Source organism: Neomonachus schauinslandi, chromosome 10, assembly GCF_002201575.2.
Source record: "Neomonachus schauinslandi chromosome 10, ASM220157v2, whole genome shotgun sequence".
Classification (NCBI taxonomy): Eukaryota; Metazoa; Chordata; class Mammalia; order Carnivora; family Phocidae; genus Neomonachus; species Neomonachus schauinslandi.
The window spans coordinates 43,863,853-43,886,445 of NC_058412.1; the positions used below are offsets into that span (position 1 = coordinate 43,863,853).

The window sequence follows — 22,593 nt, forward strand, 5'->3', positions numbered from 1 at the left end:
AGTCAACACTGAGCGTCTAGAGTTGTTGTGACTTTCACTGCTCAGACTTAACTCATTATAGAACCAATACTGGGAACCTCATTTTTTAAAAAAATATTTATTTGAGAGAGAGAGCACACAAGCAGTGGAAGCAGCAGGCAGAGGGAGATGGAGCAGCAGGCCCCTGCTGAGCAGGGAGCCCGATGCAGGGCTTGATTCCAGGACTCTGGGATCATGACCTGAGCCCAAAGCAGACGCTTAACTGACTGAGCCACCCAGGCGCCCCTGGGAACCTCATTTTGATGACAAGGCAAACTGTTTTCCCAAAATCTTCCTACTCAAGAGATTGCCAGGCAGTGGGCTTCACCTTTGCTGATTGGGGATATCTCAACACTAGGTAATAAGTTTATTGGTGGATTGCAGCCAACTTTTAGGGGCTCCCAGTAGAAGTAAATGCCCTAAGCAGATCCCTCAGCCTGCCAGGGTATCAGTCAAGCTCCTAAAATTTATGCCCTGGGTGACTACTTTGAACTCTTTGAAGCAAATCAAGGTTCCACGAAAACACTAACAAAAGTTTCTAAGCAGATCCCTCAGCCTGCCAGGGTATCAGTCAAGCTCCTAAAATTTATGCCCTGGGTAACTACTTTGAACTCTTTGAAGCAAATCAAGGTTCCACAAAAACACTAACAAAAGTATCTTACCTCTAACCACTAGTCCAAATTCTAACTCTAAGACCCAAGAATCACAGAACCATATTTTAGAGCTAAGGAAGAGGGCCATATTTGTACGATGTACCACTAATTTTTCCCATGTTTATACTCTTGGAATTTTAGTCCATCTCCCTGATCCAGAGGAACTAGAGATATTCCCATGTTCAAGGGAGAACCTTGGTCTTTCTCTCTTAGAAGCCTACAGGACTAGGAAAAGGCAGGCAACTCATCTACTAACTCAGACAAGCTGCACTGCATCCAAACTCTTCCAGCTCAGAGGCCTGGTCCTCCTATTGTTTACCCTCTGGTTTCCTAGGACTGCCAGTCTTAGTCATTTTTCTCCAAGGTCTCTAATAATCAGCTCATTTTATAAGGACTGTCATTTGTTTCCAAGCCTTGGCAACAGTGTTGTCCACAGTATTTCCCTAAACAGGGCCACAAAGCCAGACATATCTTTGGCCACTCAGCTCCCGTCCAGACACACCCAGTGATGCTTTCCTTTATCTAATACACTCCTTATCTCCAAAAAGCCCTCAATGAATTGTACAGAATAGGGTTTTTGTTTGAGGTTAATAAAACAGGGAAATAAGAACGCTGGGGAGAAAAAGGAAGCAAACATGACTTTCCTTTGACACTGAAAGTTCTCGCTGCCACTGTCTTATCTCTGAATATTCCCATAGGTATATTCTTTTTTTTTTTTTAAAGATTTTATTTATTTATTTGATAGAGTCAGAGATAGTGAAAGCAGGAACACAAGCAGCGGGAGTGGGAGAGGGAGAGCAGGGTTCCCGCCGAGGAGGGAACCCGATGCCGGGCTCGATCCCAGGACCCTGGGATCATGACCTGAGCCAAAGGCAGATGCTTAACGACTGAGCCACCCAGGCGCCCCCCCATAGGTATATTCTATCACCCACTTGATAGCCAACAAAGTTGAGGCTCAGAGTCTATCTACCTTGCCTAAGTTCATGTCATCTTAATATAAGGGATAAAACTGGGATTGGAACCTGGGTGTATAGATGGTTACAAAGCAGAGGCTTCTAAACTCTGCCAAACTATCCATAGTGGGGAACAGGGGAGAGTTTCATGTAGGAAGGACCTTTCCTGGCCACGAAATGGCGTGTAGGATTGCATTAAGAACTGACCTTGATGATCCAAAGGAAACACATCTTGTTAGACCCATCTGTCCTGGGATCCTATAAGTCATTTAATTGTATGTCATGAGCTGATAATAACAGCAAATATGCATACAACATGATGTACTTTTTGAAGGGCCTAACTCCCCTACCAGGATAACTGTCCCATACTCTGGATCCTTTAAGACCAAGGAGACCTGCCACATTCCCGTAAGGACCAGATGTTACCCATACCTGTGCTCTGTGCTAACCAACCATCTGTCAGTCTAGATCTCCTCCTGGAGCACTAGAGTACTCTCATGCTCTGTGGAACATCTGACCATGGCACAATTTCTCTCACCCTCATTGCTCCCCCTGGGGAATTATGTCCCACCAACACGGCTGGACATTCTCCCACCACTGGTACCTGGGCCAGTGAGGCTCAGCACACCCCTCCTTAACACTCCCTTGGCTTTGGAGATTCCACTGCAGCAAACTCAGGTGAGTACCATTAGAAAAGGAATACGGTAAGAAAATAAAAAGAAAAAAAAATTGTTTTACTCCTTACAAGAGCCAGGGTACCACTGGGAGTCACGTTGAAACTGCCTGGGAATGCAGGCAAATGGGGTTGCTAGGTAATTCCAAGATCCAGTCTAACGCACCATCCAAAAGACTTCTCTTCCCAACCATGTTTCTTAGGAAGAGTAGATTCAAAGGACAGTTTTAGACCTCAAAAAAAGGGTTTGGCAACCTAATTGTGCTTTTTCAACGTCTGAGCAGGGAGTACAACTAAAAAGGAATTTAAGAATTATCTCTTCATGGAGCAAAAGTTTTATAGAAGAAGCATAATTGCACAGATGAATTTGAAGTTCAACATTCACAGAGATGAGAGCACTGAACACATTTGAAGGCACAGAGTATAAAGAGAAGAAAACATGCAAATAAGGAAAAGATAAGGAAAACCTTCTCACTAAAGGCATCAAATCGGGATATTAGAATTCCTTCTCTGGAATGGAGCTACCACTTCCACTAAGACAGCTCTAAATTTCCTCTTAAAATGGAGGCCTTTTATGGGGAGGTATGGGAAACACCGGGTCAACAAGGGCCAACGAGTATTTTTAAGCATTATTTTGTATTCTATTTTAAGCCAAACACTCTGGTAGAGACACTTGGAATCAGCCAAACTGACTTTAGTGAATTTCACCCCTTCTTCTACAAAGTAAGAGAGAAATGAGAAAGCCTAGATGCTACCAGGAACAATTTTTATGTTTAATTAACAATTAGCCTTATTAAATGGCAACAGCTACTCAGTCTTTCTTCTATCTTCCCATCTGGGAGAAATTTGGCAGCATCACAATTTTTATCACAGAGTTATCTTTTTGATGGTACTCCCTTTAGAAGCTTTCAGGGCCTTTTTTGGGGCCCTGGATCAAATCCAACTATTGAACCCGTCTACTGGTTGTCCTAGACCCCTCTCTGCAGTACTACATACAGCCAACTTAGGGAAACTCTGATAAATGAAAATCAGATTGATTAAAAAAAAAATCAATACAATACAGAAAAAATACACCTGTGATAATTTAAAATAGAACCTCAGAGGCATTTAAAATGAATTCACATACAAAAGTCTCATGGCACAAAATTCTCAGGGATCTCTTTAAAGCAGATAAACTGTAAAGCTGTGCCTCCCCACTGGCTCACTACTTCCTCACTAATTCTTTGGGTCTAAAACAATGCTCTACACCGCCAGCATGAAAAGGCTGCCCTCCTTACCTTTCCCAACACTCTTCTGTAAAAAAAATACTCTCAAAATGAATTGCTTCTCAATGAATTATTACATGTTTATATAGTAAAATGCTAAGCAGCCAGTAAACCTAAAGTTAGAGAATGTTTATTAACATGGTAACTTAGTCACAATACATTAAGAAGAGATTACAAAATGCCATATACAATGAGTCTACTTTTTAAAACCCAAAGTATAACATGCCTGTGTGTTTCTGTGTACAAATGTATCACTATGGAAGTTTAAAAACATTAGAAAGACATATACGAAATAGCTAACAATGATTAGGGGTGATATTATGAATATTTTTTTAATTATCATCTACGATAAACATATATTTCTCTTGCACCATTAAAAAATAAAACAACAACAAAACAGTGTGCAAGCCCACTATTTTCATAGTGGCTCTGGATACCATTTCATGTGTTACTGATACAGTGGCGTATTCTGGAGCCTTGGTACCGTATGGGACCTACAACTGGGCTGAACATGACCTTTTAAGACCTCATTTCAGACCTTGTCATTCATAAACTGGATCCATCAGGACCCCTCTTTATAATAAATTCCACTCTGTGGCAAAGGCTAGGACAATGATCCTTCAGGCACTTGTAATATGTATATATCCTCCTACGTTAATTTGTCCTCATGTGCTTTTAACATGTCCATCACATTAGTGGTTTACAAAATGTCCCCAGGAATCCACTTAGGTGCTTCAGGAGGTTTGAAAAAAAAACTGGATTCAAATCTTTTGTAAAAATAGATCACTTTAACTACTTATAAAAATACAATTAAAAAAATAACCTGCCACATTTTCACAAGTCATTACTTTATGCCACCTGATTCTCTGCCAACATTGTGCATTTAAACTTTGTATGATGGTTTAAAAAAATGGTAGTTCTGCATTAGTCTTAAAAAAAACCCAACAATTTAGAGCAACACAGACTATCAGTTTATATAAAATTGAACTAGCCTGCACAGCACAACACACAAGGTCCAGGCACATCTGATTATCACATATTCCCATCAAGGTCTAACAGGGAATTGTGCCCAAAGAAGGAATGGCTTAACACATCTCTTTATTGTTCTGCACTTAGGGTTAGTACTTGGAGTATTCTATTTTTCTAGCCTTTTATATTTATAAGCATGTGAACCATAGTTGGGTATTTTGGGTGATACAACTTTGAAACAAAATTTTTCTACTTAGCTCCCTTTTCACATGCAATCTGTATAGCAGAGTATCCAGGCATTGAAAAGTGAGCTCTTTACAAATCATTACATCTGAGTACATCAGAATTTTCCTTGCAAGCAAAGCCAGTTGAAGATACCAACTGAAGACCATAGAGGGGGCTGTTACAACCTTAACTGCCATTCACACTGATCGCTGCCCATTTTGTGTTCATGAGACACATTCTTCTCACCAGCCACTTTATCAGCAAATTTTGTTTGAAATACAGTCAGAATTTGAGCCCTTCATTTCTACTGTGACCACTTGAGCCAAGCCACCATCCCCTCATGAATTATTTCAGTGTCCCCTCTCCTGTCCCCCTACTTTTTTACCCCCTTGTGCTCCTATGGCCTATCTGAGGACCTCAGTCATGGCAGTTTCTTCCCAACACTCTCCAACGACTTCCCATGCCATTAAAATCAAAGGCAAATTCCATACAACACTGCACAAGGCCCTGGGTAGTCTGCCACCTTGTACCCTTGCAGACCCTGTCTCCTGCTGGCCCCCATTCACTCCCAACAGCCTTGAACGCCACCCCATGAAGGTTCCTTGGGTCCCGAGCACCAGTTCACAGCAAGGTACTTAACCTCCATGGTCCTTCCACCTCAAGCACTCTTTGCTTTCTCCTCTCCAAAAGGTCTTTCACCAAAAAGTATTTTCTCAATGAACCCTTTCCAGGCCATGCTTATTTACAGCTGTACCCCATGCTCCCTGTCTCCCAGGTTTTCTATCACTCGTCATCATCTGAGATAATCCTTGCTCAAATTATTGTCTCCCCCAACTAGAGTTGGGGGAGAACAGAGAATTTTATCTATTTTGTTCCCTTCTATATCCCAGAAGCCTATAACAGTGCCTGGCACAGAGTCACCAGGCACACAATATATATTTGTGGAATGAATATGATATTTTAAATTCAAATCTATCATAAAATCCTTACCAATAAAATACCATGTTTAATTGTTGCCTCTCATGGGGTCACTTTTAAGGTTTTGTTTTGTTTTTAATGAAAAAAGTTTTACTGCCACAGGAAAAAAAAAAAAACTGTCTAAAATTGTAAGTTACAGAGAAAAGTTTGTCTTCATTATAATTTGGAACTATTTATAGTTCTCAGCATAATATTCCACCACCACCCTGATGGCACTCATCCAAAAGCCACACATCCTTTAGAAAAAGAGTCTCTCTCTACCCATTATTAGTCTTCACATATGTACAATAGTGATGGTCTATTTAAAGGGGGAGTTTTTTTAAAGAATTTTCTCACTTGGGTTTACATCATCAACTTGAAAAAACAAGGCTATCCAGGGTTTTCCTTTTCTACCACTGCCACACTGTGATCATAATTTTTGCCACACACCTCTGTTCAGCCAGCACTTTTCTCTCATACCAGTTTCATTGGGGTACCCAATTTTTGTTACATACGCATCAATTTGTATATACTTCTGTGAAACATCGAACACACCACAGATATCCTCCTTAGCTCAGTGTAACTCATATGGCCAACCCATGGCTCATGGCCCAGGAAGACACTTTTTCCTAATCCTTAGCATACAGCTCTTCTTTCCAATCTCTACCTCCCTGCAGTGGATACTGCTTAGCCTTTATATGATTTTAGAACAGCTCTGCTGAGCTTTGTAAGTCAAAGCTTCATCAGGGAAAGATCAGGAAATTTTCAGAATCCAGAAGTGTCAGTTATGCCCATTTTTAAATCTTTTCTTCTCAATCTAATAAATTCTTTATCCTAATATTGCTTAGCTTACTATGAGGAATATCTGCAGAGTGATAATTTGATAATACATTTACTCTGAGAGCTTACAAACTTTAAAAAGAAGTGTCTCATAATGAACATCCTAGGCACAATGGACTAATTTATTGGTTGCTGTGAAACACAACAGACTTTTCAGTCAAGGCAGAGATGTGTATGTGGGTTTTATATTAATATATGCTATATCAAAATAAACAAATTGACATTTTGACAGTAGAAATGAGGGCGCTGGACAGAGATGATGGAGTTGATACAGCTGCATCCAATTCTACCTTGAAATTACCAAAGAAGTGTGAAGTTATACAGTTTACATAAAAGTCAATAGGAAGTGTTTTATTTCAAGCCTTTGATCCTGTTGGTTCAAAGTGAATAGCATTTGCACACTGAAATTTAAGCACTAAGCCCACCTATGTATTATCTGTAACCATATCAAAGTAGAAACCAAGTTTTTGTAATACAAAATACAAAACATTCCTGTATCACAAGGCTGTGAACAGAAAAATAAGCACATGGAGTCAATAAAATACAAAACTCCATCAGTTCTGCTGATCTATATGAGTTTACACTGAAAGAAAAAAAACTTCTGCTTGACAGGATCCTAGACACCAAACTGAAAATTACATGTCTTATTTCTTTCAACTCTTATTTAATCACATTCTGTGATTACTATTCACAGGAACATACTTTTTTTTTCTGAAATATATATATTGATATCTGAACCATCACTGTGATCTCTGCTGTTTCACCTTCCTTCTTTGGCAATAATTCATTGCTAGAAATACCAGCATGCCTTACTATAAAACCACATTCCACATACAAGTAAGTAGCCTGTTGCTATTCTGTTAAAAACAACAAACACACAGAATCCCAAATTTTATAATCATTATTGTTTTTTGTTAAATCTGCTATTCAAAAGATTCACTCAGCGTGGGAGACAATGGCAGTCATCATTTCTAGCTTTACCCAGCATAGCACCCACAGACCAAAATCACAAAAAGTATGAGCCGTCCAGTGTCCTATGGAGAAATCCCCATAGGCAGCTGGATACCGTGTTAGACATCCACACCTTATTCTTTGTGTATTGAAAATGGGTAAATCTTCTCCAATCAAAGAATCTTAAGGTTGATGTAAAGGAGACAGATTTTTGGTTTTCAGTTTGTAGGGCACTCTACATCTTTTTGTTTTCTAGATCAACATTCTCTGAAGAGTCTGGCAGGAGCAGCACAGTTCCTGTCAATGCTGACTCCTGGGGCTTGACCCATGGGCTGCATGTCATTTAGGTTGGGTGCGGGCAGTGGGGGTAAGGAGAATTGGGCTGCAGGGAGGACATGGCTTGACTGTGTTGTCTCAGGGTTGTCTCATGGTGTTCTAAAACGACCAGCATGGGCTTCAAAAGCCATGAGATTTTCTCAGTGCCCTGCTCCCTACTTGACCACTACATAGAACACTACTTCAACATGTGATGTCAAGACCTCACTTTACCTACATTTTACCACTTTATGCTGAATTCTCTCAAACCCAGGAGTCCAGGACAGGAGAAACTCCAGATCATTCAAGGTCACAAGCACTGGGCACCACCAGCATCACTTCAGCTGAATGAATTTAGCAAATCAATACAAACATAATTCAGTGCCCTTCAAAACAAAGAATATGGATTTCATCTTCTTTGTGTAGTTTTCAGGTATATAACAATTGTCACACTTCATAACTGTGGGAAAGGACAGCTATTGTCTGTGCTGCAGATCACTAGATACCACTGAAAACCTGGAGATTAATTCTCATAAGAACTTCCAACTGCACAATGAATCAATACTTCCTCCAAGTTTTACTGCCATTGGAACAGTTCCACCTTAACCGAGCCTGCACAAACATTTGAAAACCTGTTATGCTTATTAATACCTCTTAAGGATGAAGATCAGCATCTATAGCCATCCTTAGCTCGGGAAGTGTTCTGTGTAAGAGGACTTCACTGCATCCTCATTTCCATCCACCATCCAACTTTCACCGACTGCAATCTTACCTCAATCTAAGGCCAGCCATCAAAATGACCACGAAATCATTCAAGTAAACGGCCCAAGTTTTCCTAACCAGGCCCTTCCACCACTCTCTTCCAGGCTAACAATGCATTCTGGCGCAAGCTCAAGACACCTCTCTCCCAAAAGCGGTTCTTCCGTGTCCGCCCCCCAGCCCCCCCCACCCCCGCGCCAAGTCTCTCCCGGGAACACCTGTCCTCTCTTCCTGCTACACACGCTTCCCCAAAAGCCACAAGCCGGCGCCCAAACCCACCGGATGTGAGCCCCGAGAGCCCAGGACTTACGTTGTTCATGTACTCGCTGAGCAGGTCCTGGAGCGCCTGCCGGACGGCGTTGCACTCAGCCACGATCCTCTCCCGCCGGTCGTCGCGCGTGCAGGACGAGTCTGCCATGAGCGCCGCGCCGCTGATGATGCTCTCCAGTCTCTCCTCGAGCGACGGCCGGAATCTGGCCTCGCTGAACGTCATGGGGTCCAGGATTATCTTATTCTGAAAGCAGCACCATTAAAGAATTAGGGGAAAAGACACGACTGCCTTTGCGCCCTGTTTTCTGAACCAGAAATGTCTGCAGCCAGGGCAAGACTCTCCATGGAGAGGCAGCTGCTTGCGTAGACCAATACCAAGTGGCCTTGACCAAGTAGCAATTGTCCGTAAGATACTTTCCCCTGAATCTAATCGTCAGGGAGAAAACAGCACATCCTGTTTCAAGAATGTGTTCTCGGAAAAGGCTGCACCAATCAAAGGGTTTTCTAACGAGACTGTGACACTGGCTTTGTTTTTTATTTTATTTTTTTTCTTTTTACATTCGTAGCCTTCAAGGAAAGTACATTTCAGGGTAGCACTTTGAAGGATTATGAGAAGATTTTAGAGCCCCAGAGCAAGAACATGATATGTAATCAATGACTTAAAGATCCATTAGTGACTAGTGTACACATTATATCTATTTCATGAGAAGTAGAGAGTCCCATGGCAGGATGCCTTCTGAAACCTCGGCAAATAGCATCCAACAGAAATATACTTTACAGGTTACTTCCCGCTAAAAAGTAATATATTTTGCATAAAAAAACTAGTGTTCTAGAAAAGGATTCATTATGTGTGTGAGAGAGATTTGTTACAATTAACTGACAGTATCATGATAAGGATACTAGCATGTTCTGAAGGAGCCTAGATAAGAGAAAAAATAGAAATGTTTCCTTAAAGGAAGGTGTTGCAGAGAACTTAAGCTTCACTTTGCCCCTGCTAATTCTGAGGAGCCTGGAATCATGTAGTTGAGGATGTCCAGAAGTGGGGGATGTCCAGATACAGAAATAGGCATCCAGATTTCAAGAGATAGATCAGCCTCTATGAGGACTTGTGGATCATCAGGGTTATCTGGACACAAGACAGTGACTGGTATACTAATAATGTCAATAGAACAAGAAGACCATATAAGACCCAATTAATACCAATTCCTAGGGTGTGCAGAAGGATGAGAATCAAAAAAATGAGATCAAAGAAATAGCCAGACAGGATAGGAGCAGAACCTGGAGAATATTATTCCCAGCACGTCAAGGGAGTGGAGAGACACAAATTGTGTGATAACTGCATGAAAGAGGCAGAGCTGACTTTAATCAATGGTTGGTTTCCACCGGGGCCCACTTTTCTGCTCAAAACAAGGAAGATCATTCCAACAATGCTAACTAGAGTGGAAAGACCTGTTGCAGGAAATAGTATACTCCTCTTCATAGGAGGTGCACACTCAGAGGTCTGAGGACCAGAATGGCGGTAATGGAGTAAATGGTCTTCCAACACTACAATCCTGTGGTAGGATTGCCATTTCATGGCAATTTCCTTTGATTTCCTAATTCCTTAAATGTTCATCAAATTTTAAAAACTGACATTACCTACTAGAATGCTTAGTACTAAAAACTGGTGGAGACTATGAAAGATACTTGTGTGATTTTTTTTTTTTCTAATGGAATATAAAATAACTGCTTAGTTATTATAAAATAGGTCTGACTATATGCTCTGGCAAAGTTTGCCCTAACCTTCCAAAGCATCCTAAGGCAGTTGCTGAAAGTTGAGCTCCAAGCATCAGAGGCTCTGACTCAGATTCTCCTGTTATAATGCACATGTCTCCATAGCAGAGATCCTGTCAACACAAGGGCTACGAGGTGCCGAGGAATGAGTGCAAGCAGGTGGGAAGGAAAGAAAGGAAAGAAAGGTAAGAAAGAAAGAAAGAGAGAGAGAGAGAGGAGAGAGAGAGAGAGAAATAAAGAGAGAAAGAGAGAAAGAGATGGAAGGAAGGAAAGATGGAAAAGAAGAAAAGAAAAGAAAAGAAAAAAGAAAAGAAAGAAGCATCCACTAAACACAGAGCAGGTCTGAGGTCCACTGGAATCTTGGATGTCCTAGGAAATTACTCATTGGTCAAAGCATCCTCTTCAGTTTAGAGGGCAAATGCATAAGGTCATGCAAACAGAAGATAAAGCTTTTCTGTGGCAGGTTTTGGCATAAAGACCAGCTTCACATTTTTGCTTAGATCTTAGAAAGAAGATGATTTGTTACTTCACTCAGACCAGTATGACTCAGACCCTGGGCCTTGTGTACTAGTAACCCTCCAAACGGTGTCAAAACATCATGGAGGGGCCTCAGTGCAGGGGATGGCTTTGCAGCATGTATCATTACAGGGAACATTCACAAAGGCAGGCTGAGAAGGGGACGTCCCTGCCACACTGGCTGTCTGTACCAGAGCTGGGGAGCCCTTTGAATGCTCTTTCTCACTCTCTTTCCACTGCTGTTGGTTGATGCATCTATGATTATCTTATCATGGAACAAGCATTAAGGACCGGCACTCTAATTAAAGAAACACTTGATCAAAATAGAATTCGACTATTTTCCTTTATAAAGATTATGGATTTTCAAAGAACTCTTTTACAGAAACTCAGATTCACATAAAACATAATGAGAATCATTCATTCTGCTTTGAGGTTTCAGGAGGTTCTTCAGAATCATATATTGGCTCTAGCATAGATTTTTTATTATACATTGTACAAAAAATATAAAGTGCCAATTTGATGGAAATATACTGAGGTAAATTTGAACTCTTCAATAAGGGCAACTGTAAAACAGTTTCTTTGCAGAACAGAGGAAAATGTACTACTGTCATTAGAACATTACTTCCTAAATTATTTTCCATGGAACACTGAACTTAGAGATGTAATGTTTTGATGAAAAAATAAGTTTCCCTGGCCAATATGTTTTGGAAATACTGCATGGCCCAGAGCAAATTATCACATGCAATGCTTTAGGGGAGTTCTGCCTTAAAGGAGTCAGTTTACAGCAACATTCCTCAAACCTATTGAGCAAAGAGAGGGTTCCCTTTAAAATGCATGCATTACCTAGGAGAACCCAGGAACACACTTTAGGAACTGTGGCGGTGTCAGCTGAGTGATCTTCTCACCTGCCATGGCCCTAGGCTGTCATGAAAGTAAATGCACTGAAACACTGAGCGTGAAGAACTCTGCATAAAAGTTACACTGTTCATCACACTTCATTATTTATAGATTACAGGGGAAAAGCTTTTTAAAAATCTCCCTGAGAAAGAAACAATAAATTTACAATATTCTCATCTCTATCTGTGGTGGAGATTGGAAACACTGAACGATGGATGTGAAAGGCTGGCGGGGAGAGAAAAGGCATAAAGGTAAAGGGCAGTGTACACGTGTCTGTGTGTGTGTGTGTGTGCATGTGTGTGTGTGGGGGGAGGGTATGCATTGTCCATGTCTGTTTAGGTTGTGTATAATGGGTGGAGGGGGATGAATGTGTGGTAAATGGGAGGGGGTATGGGTTTTTTGTGTGTTTGTGTGTGGGGGTGTGTGTTCAGAAAACTGGACAGATCTCAAACAAGCTTTAAAAAATAAGTGCGCACACACACACACACACAGCCAAATGAAGCCAGGGGCTCAAGGGCTAGAAGACAGACTCTATTTACAGTTGCTAAAGTTAAAAGAAAAAACAAACTATTGGAGCTGAATTCTGATCAAGAAATACAGAGAATGAATGTCAAAGCAGAGAGAGGGAGGGATATTTGCTTCTGCATGATTTGGGAGTGACTTAAGAAACATCTAGGCAGGTGTCTTTCCTAGCACACTTCAGGGTCATTTCAGACCAGCAAACAGCCTCTTTGTGCATCAGCGCAGCCTGTCCTCACCCCTCTGTGCCGCTGCCCTCTACTGGCGGGAAGGGGCGAAGCAGCATCCCGGATCAAAACTCTCTTCCCTGGTCACAGAGGGAGTATTTTAAGTGGGTAACGGGCCAGCACCAGAGAAAGGGCAAGGCCAAGGCTTCCTGTCTCCCCATTTAGACAAAGGTGTGCCCCTGTGAGAGGATTTTATGCTGTTTCCTACTATTTAACGCATTTTAATCCCTGAGATTTTACATGTGAAGTATGTAAGTCTCTTGTTTGTATTCTTAAAGCTCATTTAATCTTTTTATCCTTTGGATCTTTCAGTTCCATCTTATATTGTCATTTTAGTTCATTTTAAAATTGCAGGCCTACATTTCTTTATCTGTTTCTTTTTTAAATGAGACTTTAATTTCTTTTTATCTTGCCTATTTTCATTCTGCTTATTTGACTTGCATAACATTGTGTGTTTTGCAATTTTTACTTATTGTATTCTTTATTAACATCCTTAATTTTACAAAACGATGTTGTGTTCTTACATTTTAAGGAGTGGCAGTTGGAAAGCATGGCCTTAAAGAAAGCAGCCAAAACATTTCATCCCCAAGCACAGGAGGTTAGGATTCTATTCTTCCATCAAGTCAGTGCTTAATGGTCTCTTCTAGTCCTACATAATTGATCTCCCATTACTCTCAATGTTGAACTCTATAACAATTTTAACTTGAAATAATTCAGGAGTCTATATAGTTCAAAACTGCTTCCTAGAATACATTTACCTCCTCACTGCACGTACAATTGTTAGAAGAGCCCTTTTTTTAAAAATTATTTTATTATGTTAGTCACCATACATTTCATCATTAGTTTTTGATGTAGTGTTCCATGATTCATTGTTTGCATATAACACCCAGTGCTCCATGCAGAATGTGCCTCTTTAATACCCATCACCAGGCTAACCCATCCTCCCACCCCCCTCCCCTCTAGAACCCTCAGTTTGTTTCTCAGAGTCCATAGTCTCTCATGGTTCGTCTCCCCCTCTGATCTCCCCCCCTTCATTTTTCCCTTCCTACTATCTTTTTTTTTTTTAAACATATAATGTATCATTTGTTTCAGAGGTACAGGTCTGTGATTCATTAGTCTTACACAATTCACAGCAGAAGAGCCCTGCTTTTAAATCACAGCTACCATCCATTCTCTCTACAAGGAGTTCTGTGATAGAAATTTCAGTACAATCATGGGACATTGAGTCATGCTTGATGCAGGCTGATACAGTAGGAGGCAGAAAAGAGACCTCTGCAAAGCAAGAGGTTGAATACATTACAGATGGTTTGACAGGTCTACAATTTGGTGCCCTTAATACTACTTTCTCCATCTTATTGAAGAGAAAAATGATGCTGGGATGTTGAGACATGGTCATTCAGCTAGGAAAGGACACCAGGATTGAACACAGGTCTTTTGACTTTAAGCAGCGTTGCTGTATCAGATAGCCCATATTCAGCTGAAATGAGCCTAATTAATCACAATTAGAAAAATATATCTCATAGTTAAGCTGTGGAACTCTCCTAAACTCTAATGGCCTAAGTATCATCTCTCATACTGTTTTCTTTTGTGTCATCTGGGTCACCTTGCCCTTCCAATAAATAAATGAGGGTAGAGTCATTCATTCAAAAATGGGTGCCAGTTACTGTGGGTGTCTGAGGGCACAGACCAAATAGTCCTTTTTTATTTCAAGAGGTTTATGGTCTAATCAAAAATAAAACCAAAAACATGTACAACCAATCCTAATTTGGAAAGCATACCAATGATGTTAAGGAATGATTGAGTGATGGCAATTTGGGAGGTGGGAGGTAAGAAATGTTTCTGGAGATTATTCTTCAGCTGAGACCTGAGGAATGACAAGTAGCTGACCAAGCAAAGTCAGGGGCAGGAAGAGTTCATGCAGACAGAAGAGGAATTGGGAACCAATGCATGGAGGTGAAGGATAGCATGGTATATGAAGAATATTACAAGAGGCTTATTGAAGCTGAAGTGTGAAGTCACAGGCTTGGTGCCATGGAGGTACCCCTATCAATTCTCCTTTAAGAGAAACTTCTCTGTGAGCACAGTTGAGGGACTGCCTCCATCTGCTGCACCTAGAGATCCACCACAGTTTCATTAGAAGCCACACTTGACCGCAGGCAGCCCTTGTCAATTACTGAGCACAACCAGGCCACTCTGGTGCAATGGGGACTGGCCCAACAGGCTGCCTCTGCTCCTGCTCTGGATTTCCCACTGGCCTGAGGCTTTCTCAGAACTGTGCTGAGCCTCTTCCCACAAAATCCTTTTCTTTCTTGCTCTCCTTGCACAGGTGTTTGGCCAGCACTGTAGTCAAAAAATCTCTCTCAGCTGATTCTGCTGGTCCTCTCCCACTTTATCCTTCACAGGAATTCCTCTTCACATATCTAATCCCACCTACCCTGGCATTTGCTTCTCCAAGGACATGAATGGACCCAAATAGGAACAGGAGACAGAGTTGGTGAAGAGAGCCCAACCACATCCTGAGAGACTTCTATGCCATGTTAACAAGCTTTCATTTTGTGAACATTGCTTCAGACAATGAAGAGTCATCAAGAGTTGGAAACACAGGAGTAGTATAATCCTGTTTAGTTTTAGAACGTTTCCTCTGGCCGTTAGAGAAGTTAGCTTTGGCAGGACTAAAAGTAGAAGACTGAAGACCAACTGCCACGCCTTCAGAACCCGGAAGAAAAATGGGGACAGTACAAGATCATGTTTGTGTAGATGAAGAGTACATACTGTGGGACATATTTAGAATGTCAATCTGCAAAATTTGAAGATATACATCCTATGAGAATAAAGGCGTTGTCATCAAAGATAAAACCTAAATTTATAGCATGAGCAACATGCACAACACAGGAGTCAGCAAGCTCTATCCTGGGTGTCAGCCTCCTATTTTGTAAATACAGTTTTAGTAGAACACAGATCAGGCCCATTCATTTACATACTGGCCATTTTCATGCTACAATGGCAGAGTTGAAAAGTTTGGACAGAGACCGTATGGCCCACAAAGCTTGGAATATTTAAAATTGTCGCTTTAAGAAAACATTTGCTGACTCTGAATAGGTTTAAGGTGGCCATGATGCATTTAAGTGGAAAACTCTGGTGGAAGTTGATTATAAGTGTATGAAAATGGGCCATCTATAAAGATGCAGGATCATCAGAATAAAGGCAGGAGTAGAAGCCATGAAAATGGATATGAAATCCCAAGGGAAAGTAACAGAATGAAGACTGAGTCCAAGACACAACATCCAGAAGCTCACAAATGATACAATAAAGAATGGTCCGATTTAACTAGATCCCAGAGATTGCATGACCATAGTCGATAAGGGAGAACAGTAGGGAACTCTACAAAGAGAGTAAATAAGATCAAGACTGAAAATGTCCATTGAGTTTAGAAGCTAAGAAGTCACTGGTGATAAATTGTGCTTATGTGTCTATGTATATCTGTGTGTCCTGTATTTATTTACAAATATCTTAATCCAAAAGCCACATCAGACTTGATGTAAATAGAAGCAATCTAATGTTGAAACAAAACAAAAAAATTCTCAAATTCATGAAAAATATTTAATATATTTTTAAAGATTTATTTATTCATTTGAGAGAGAGACAGAGAGACAGAGCATGAGTAGTGGGAGCAGCAGAGGGAGAGGAGAATCTTAAGCAGACTCCCCACTGAGCTCAGAACTCAACGTGGGGCTTGATTGCACGACCCTGAGATCATGATCTGAGCCAAAACTAAGAGTCCGATGTTTAACCGAGTGAGCCACTCAGGTGTCCCTCAAATTATTTAATATTATTCTGAAGTTTCTAGAAAACACAACTAGAAAAGAGAAAGAACTAAATGGTATGAAAAGTAGAAAGACGATGATACAATCATTTTTGGAGATGTTATACCTATTAATTTGTAAAAATGACAATCTACCAAAAAAATTACTAGAAAACTTTTTTCATGAAGTCACTTGTATCAACATGCAAAATTAATTGCCTTCATATATATAAGGAACGTCCAATTGGAAGACCAAATTTACAATAACAAGAACTGCAAAACAAAACACAGGAAAAAAAAAAACACCTAGATGGCAATTAGACAAAGCAAGAAATGTGCCCAGATAGATGAGTAATTGTCTGGGTACACACTCCAGAGCAAAGTACAATTCTGGAAGTGGGACCCATGCCCTACAGCTCTGGGGTCCAGGATCTTGCCACAACACTGCCTTGTTTCCCTCATGTATCTATTGGCACGTGTGATGCCCATTACCATGAGAAAATTAATGGACCAGCATGAAGAAATGGTCTAGATCATAGAAGGTCACAAAGAGCCCTAGTGGGACCAAAGTGTCTTAACACATTTAATTTTATTCCTGTATGATTTTGAAGCGCTGATACAATACGAAACAAAACAAGTGAGCAAATCCTGGCAACACCTATTAACTATTTACTCCAGTGTTATTTAAACAATGTCTGTTATCCAGTTAAAAATATCTGACTAGTAACCCTGAAGCAGTCTCTCCCAGTTGCCCATTAAAATGACTACAGATGGAGGGGAAATAATGGGATTTTATAGCAGTGAAAATTGAAAATGAAAGCCATCTACAGACAATGAGGCATGATCATAATTCTAACTCCAAGTGCTTTAAATACTTCCTTTAAAGACTCAAGTCTAAGATAAAAGCATAAATCAAGACCAGTTTAATAAATTAACCAGGGTTTCTAAATCAAAAGCATGTTATTTGCTCGGTTTTGAACACTCATTCTCCCTGTAGTGTATCAATAATTAACACAGAAACATTTTCATCTTTTTCATTCTGTGCCAAGCTCTCCCAATGAGAATCTTTCTATCTTTACATGAAAAGTTTCTCTTGGCCTAACTGAGGTAACATTTGGAATGGAAACTATTAAGGATATGGAGTTTTAATCATCTGTTTTTTATTAAGCTACAAAAAAACCCCCTCTTACCTCCATTTTAGATTTGCTTTAATTTTAAAATTGCATAGTACCTTATTGATTTCTTCTCTTCTCAGGCATATACTTAAAAATAAACTAATTTTGCCATTTATCTAAGATATTATTTGCAATTAAACAGCTCAGTTTAATTGGAAATAAATGACAATGATAATGACTTGATAATTATGCAGCACTTCTTATTCTTACATATTTAAGGGTTTTGGGTTTTTTTTTTTGTTTTTAAGAGAAATCAAAGCCTATATGAATTTCATTTGAGAGGAGAAACTATTTAGGAAGACAGAGTTATTTACCATAAGTTAATGCATAAAAAACAGCGAGCAAGTTAAGTCCAGCTCTGGGATGTTCCTACTGGATGTTATAAACCAGTGGAGGCTGGTTCCGTTTTCCCTACTCTCATCATCTGTGGATGTTGCTGAGATGCTGTCGACATTTTCTGAGCACAAGTTCTGACAAGAATAATAGCTAACAATCACACTAAAGCAGGGCAAAGGTAATCATCCTAAGCTTTACATTAATGACTGATTAGAAAGCAAGTATTTAAAAGGCATTTAATCAAATCAAATCTTTAGAGGGTCAAAGAAAGAAAACATTTTAGTCTTGCTGAAATCTCTTTTCTCCCCCTTGAACTCTCTACATTGCCAACCACCTTTTTTAATTCAGTTCTCATCAATTAACCATCTACTCCTTAGTTGGCTCATCCATGCTTAACAAGCTCTTGCTTTACTGTGGTTCTCCTTATACCCCTCTGATGGCTCTTTCTCTCATTTCTTCCCCAGTTCTTCGTGTCCTTGATCTACCCAAGTAGCTGGCAAATTTCAAGGTCCTTCTCCTTGTCCTCAGACAGCTCAATTCCTCCCATGCCTTAGCCATCCCCTGCTCATGAATGAGAACTTAAGTTCTGACCCTCTCAAGGCCCAGGCCCTTACCTAGAACTACAGTCGCACACTGAATATTGCCATCTGGATGTCCATCACTTCAAGCGTAACGTGTGTAAGAACAAACTCCTCCTCATCCTCCAAAGCCTAACACCCTCATTTCTATGGAGAAAAAGCAGAAGCAAGAAGGAAACAGAAACCCATTATCTCACTCTAATCTCCAGTGCACTAATGGGAAACTAGACCAATGAGGAATCCTCACTTTACAAAAATGAAGGGAGGGGTGCCTGGGTGGCTCAATTGGTTAAGCGGCTGCCTTCGGCTCAGGTCATGATCCCAGGGTCCTGGGATGGAGCCCTGTGTCAGGCTCCCTGCTCAGTGGGGAGCCTGCTTCTCCCTCTCCCTCCACCTGCCTCTCTGCCTACTTGTGCTATCTCTCTGTCAAAATAAATAAATCCTTTAAAAAAAAAAAATGAAGGGAATGCTGCTCACACAGGGTAAGTGACTTGCTCAAGACCACACAGTAAACAACCGGAGTCTCTGACTCCAAAGCCCACGCATTTGCAGCCTCATTCTCCCAAGCACTAGTGTTGAAACACCAAGCATCAGGACAATCTACGACCAGGTGTAAAATGGAACAGAGTTAGACGGTGTGGATTAGAATCCTGACTCCAACTCCTCCTGGCTGTAACTTCTAGCTGAGCAGGTTGCTTAAATGATGAGTGTTTCCTCATTTGAAAAATAGGGATACTAGCAGTATCAGTATCTATACTATAGGGTTGCTAATTAAATAATACGTATAAAAAGCTTAGAATAATATATGACACATGGAAGTAATAAATAACAACTAAGTCATTTGAAATAGCTTTTTAAATGTAATAGTTTATACTTCCATTGTCACTCCATCCTCCACCCTTTATTCAGGCAACTATCACCTCCCATTTATTCTACCATCAAGACTCTTCACTGATCTCTTTTCTTGTACAACTTATTTTTCCCCAACCAACCATTTTCAAAATTCTGTTGAATCTCAAAACCTGCAATGGCTCCCCAACTACCTATAGTCACCAACCACTTGACTATAGATGCCGCAATCTTACCTGGTGGCTTTCCAATCCTATTTCTATCCTCTCTTTTTAAAATATGTCAAAATTCCCAGCATAACTAAGCAATGGGTTGCATTTTTCACCCAACCCTCAGAATTGGGATGTCATTTTCAGCAAGTAAAGCCTAAAGAAATACAAGCTCACAACCATCACTTTCTGTTCAAGGTCCCCAGGCTTCAAGATTCTCTGCAATCTGACACCAATCTCTGCTCCTCTAACTTCACCTCCCATGACTCCATTCACGAACCTCTGGTTCCAGCCAAAGTGGTCTCCGACTGCCACATATACTTCATGTGTTACCATAGCATTAATTATTCTCTGTTAAATCTTTCAATACCTTCCTCCCTGATGCTTCTGTGAAGCTCTTATTGACCCTACTCAGGGAAGACTATCTTTAAATCTGTCTACTAGGCTCTCTCCCTTAAGTCCCATTATTGAACTCCTTGTCACTTATCATCCAGCTTACCCCTATGACTCTTGTCTGACATTATCATGTACTGTTAGTGGGTGTGTGTATGTGTGTAAGAGAGAGAGAGGGAGAGAGAACACACACCAATTAGGATGCTTTCCTTACACTTTGGTATCTTTTGCATTCAGCTGAGTGCTTCACACATAAGTAGTTGACAAATACTTGATTAGCAGATTTAGGGTTCATTAACAAAAATGCCCTTTTTCCTACTTTAACAAAAGGCATCTGGAGCATTGTAGGGCCCTACAGTGAACCTAGTATGTGCAGATGAACCCATGTGGGTGGCCCTTCAGTCACGTATGCACATGTTGGTTTACACTGGTATTTGATGTGGCTCAGTGAGCTTGAGATTCAGAATTACTGGAATGGGGTGCATCACCTATCGTGATGACAAATGTCAGTTCTGCATCTGGGTGAGGCAGACTCGCCGAGGCAGCCAAATCCTCTGGTTGGTGAACCAACACTGTAAAATCCTTGATCCTGTTTCATCTACAAAAGGAATGGTTTTGAATTTCCATACATCGTAAGCTACATCAATAAGTGTTCATAAGGTGTGCACCTAAGTATAGAGTGTATATGTGAAGAGGGGAGTGTTATTGCAAGCAGCAATGTCACAAATAAAAATTATTCAACTGAAAGTCTCACATGAAGGTTTGATTAAACTGGAGTCGGTTAACAATGGCTTCTGTGCCGAATTAGACCTGCTATCTATTTTTGTATGCTTTACAAGCTAAGAATGGCTTTTGCATTTTTAAATAGTTGAAAAAACCATGTGCCTACCAACACATTACATTTCTATCTAAAATTATCTCCCTTGTTCTATCTTTAAATATTAAAAAGATTAGCAACAAGGGAAAAATGAAGATATAACATGAACCCAAGAATTCAACAACTGAGTAATTAGTTATTGGATTATCAAGGGTTGAATTTTTTAAGTTTAATGATAGGAGAAACAAACTTCTTATCCCAGAAATTAGTTACACTATAGGTCTGTGGTTTGGAATGTTAAATTAGCCATTTAAAACAGAAAGTCAATTTATATTTCTCACAAGCAATTATGACTTAATTGCTGTTATCAACCTAATAAATTACTAGGTGATTTCCACAAACTGGTTATACACTCAAATTTTATGTCTGATGAAGAATAATTGTATCAATATTCTGCAAATATGAAAAGGAAATTGGTTCATTGGCCACAAGGGAAATGCATACACCTTGAGTGTAAACTCATCTATCTTTGTCTGTCTATCTTTAAGCAGGCAAATTAAAATGGGAAAGAAATAGTTTGTCTCTCACAGGAATAATGTGCAATATGTTAATTGTTTTTCAAGTAACATAACATGGCTTGAAAAATATTCTTTGTGCCTAATGAGAATGTCATGTCCTCTTGTGAACTCTGGATTCTGATGTATATCTGTTGGCAACAATTTAAATTATGTAGATTCTTTTCCTAACACTAGAAAACAGATACCTCAAAAGGGTTAACGCAACCAAGATAATGAATGCCCACTGGAACATAACAATGTTCATGAAGACATGGAATATCTATTGTAAAAAAATATACATATGGCAACATTCCAGAAAGCTGAGAAGAAATTATAAATGGAGAAATCATAGCCACTAAGTTCAAAACAGTGAGTATATTCATTTATGTATCCATTCAACAAACTTTTATTTCAGGTCTATGTGCTCACCTGGGCTAACTGGTGCAGATGAGAATATATGTATACTTTAATATACATAAAGTATAAGAGTAACACAGAAGTAATAGTGGTTTAGTTATTTGGAAAATTAAGGAAAGTTTTGAAAATAAACTACCTGGGTAAGGATGAGTACAAATATATTAGGTTAAAAAAAAGGGGGTGGGGGGAAGAAAGTTCAGACAGAGAAAACACCACAAAAGGCAACATGTGAGTTAAACAACAATTGTCTATCTGCAGAACAAACAATTATTACAGAATACAGAATGGAAGGCAAGGAAAAGGAGGACAGGAAATTAGAGAGGGAGTCAGGGGCTGACTGAAATGATCTGATGCCATGCTAAGAACTTTCAAGTTTATCCCAAAGATGGAATTTTGCTGGTAAATAATGCAGAGTAGCTTATTTGCATTTTGGAAAAGCCAGACAGGCAGAGATGATGGAATAAAGAGGGAAGATGCTGGGAGGGGGGCAAGGCAACCAGTTAGGAAATGACTGCAATGATCCAGGCAAAACACATGGGCCTGAGTAAACCCGTGCTCCTCAAGATGATGGTGAGAGGCCGAGGCAAGACTCGTAAAAGGAACTGAACTGAGAGGATCTCAAGATTAACTGGAGAGGAGAGTGGATAAGACTCTTAGTTTTCTGGACTGAATGACCACAT

General features: G+C 40.1%; 1 protein-coding gene across 4 annotated transcripts in view; it reads right to left on the reverse strand.

The window, feature by feature from the left end:
• CTNNA2 (catenin alpha 2) overlaps window positions 1-22,593 on the reverse strand; it is a 949,691-nt gene that overhangs the window by 690,289 nt on the left and 236,809 nt on the right. For all 4 annotated transcript variants that reach the window (XM_044919117.1, XM_044919118.1, XM_044919116.1 and 1 more), the window contains exon 6: window positions 8,889-9,092. In XM_044919117.1, the coding sequence (XP_044775052.1) occupies window positions 8,889-9,092 (204 nt within the window). The remainder of the gene's footprint in view (window positions 1-8,888; window positions 9,093-22,593) is intronic.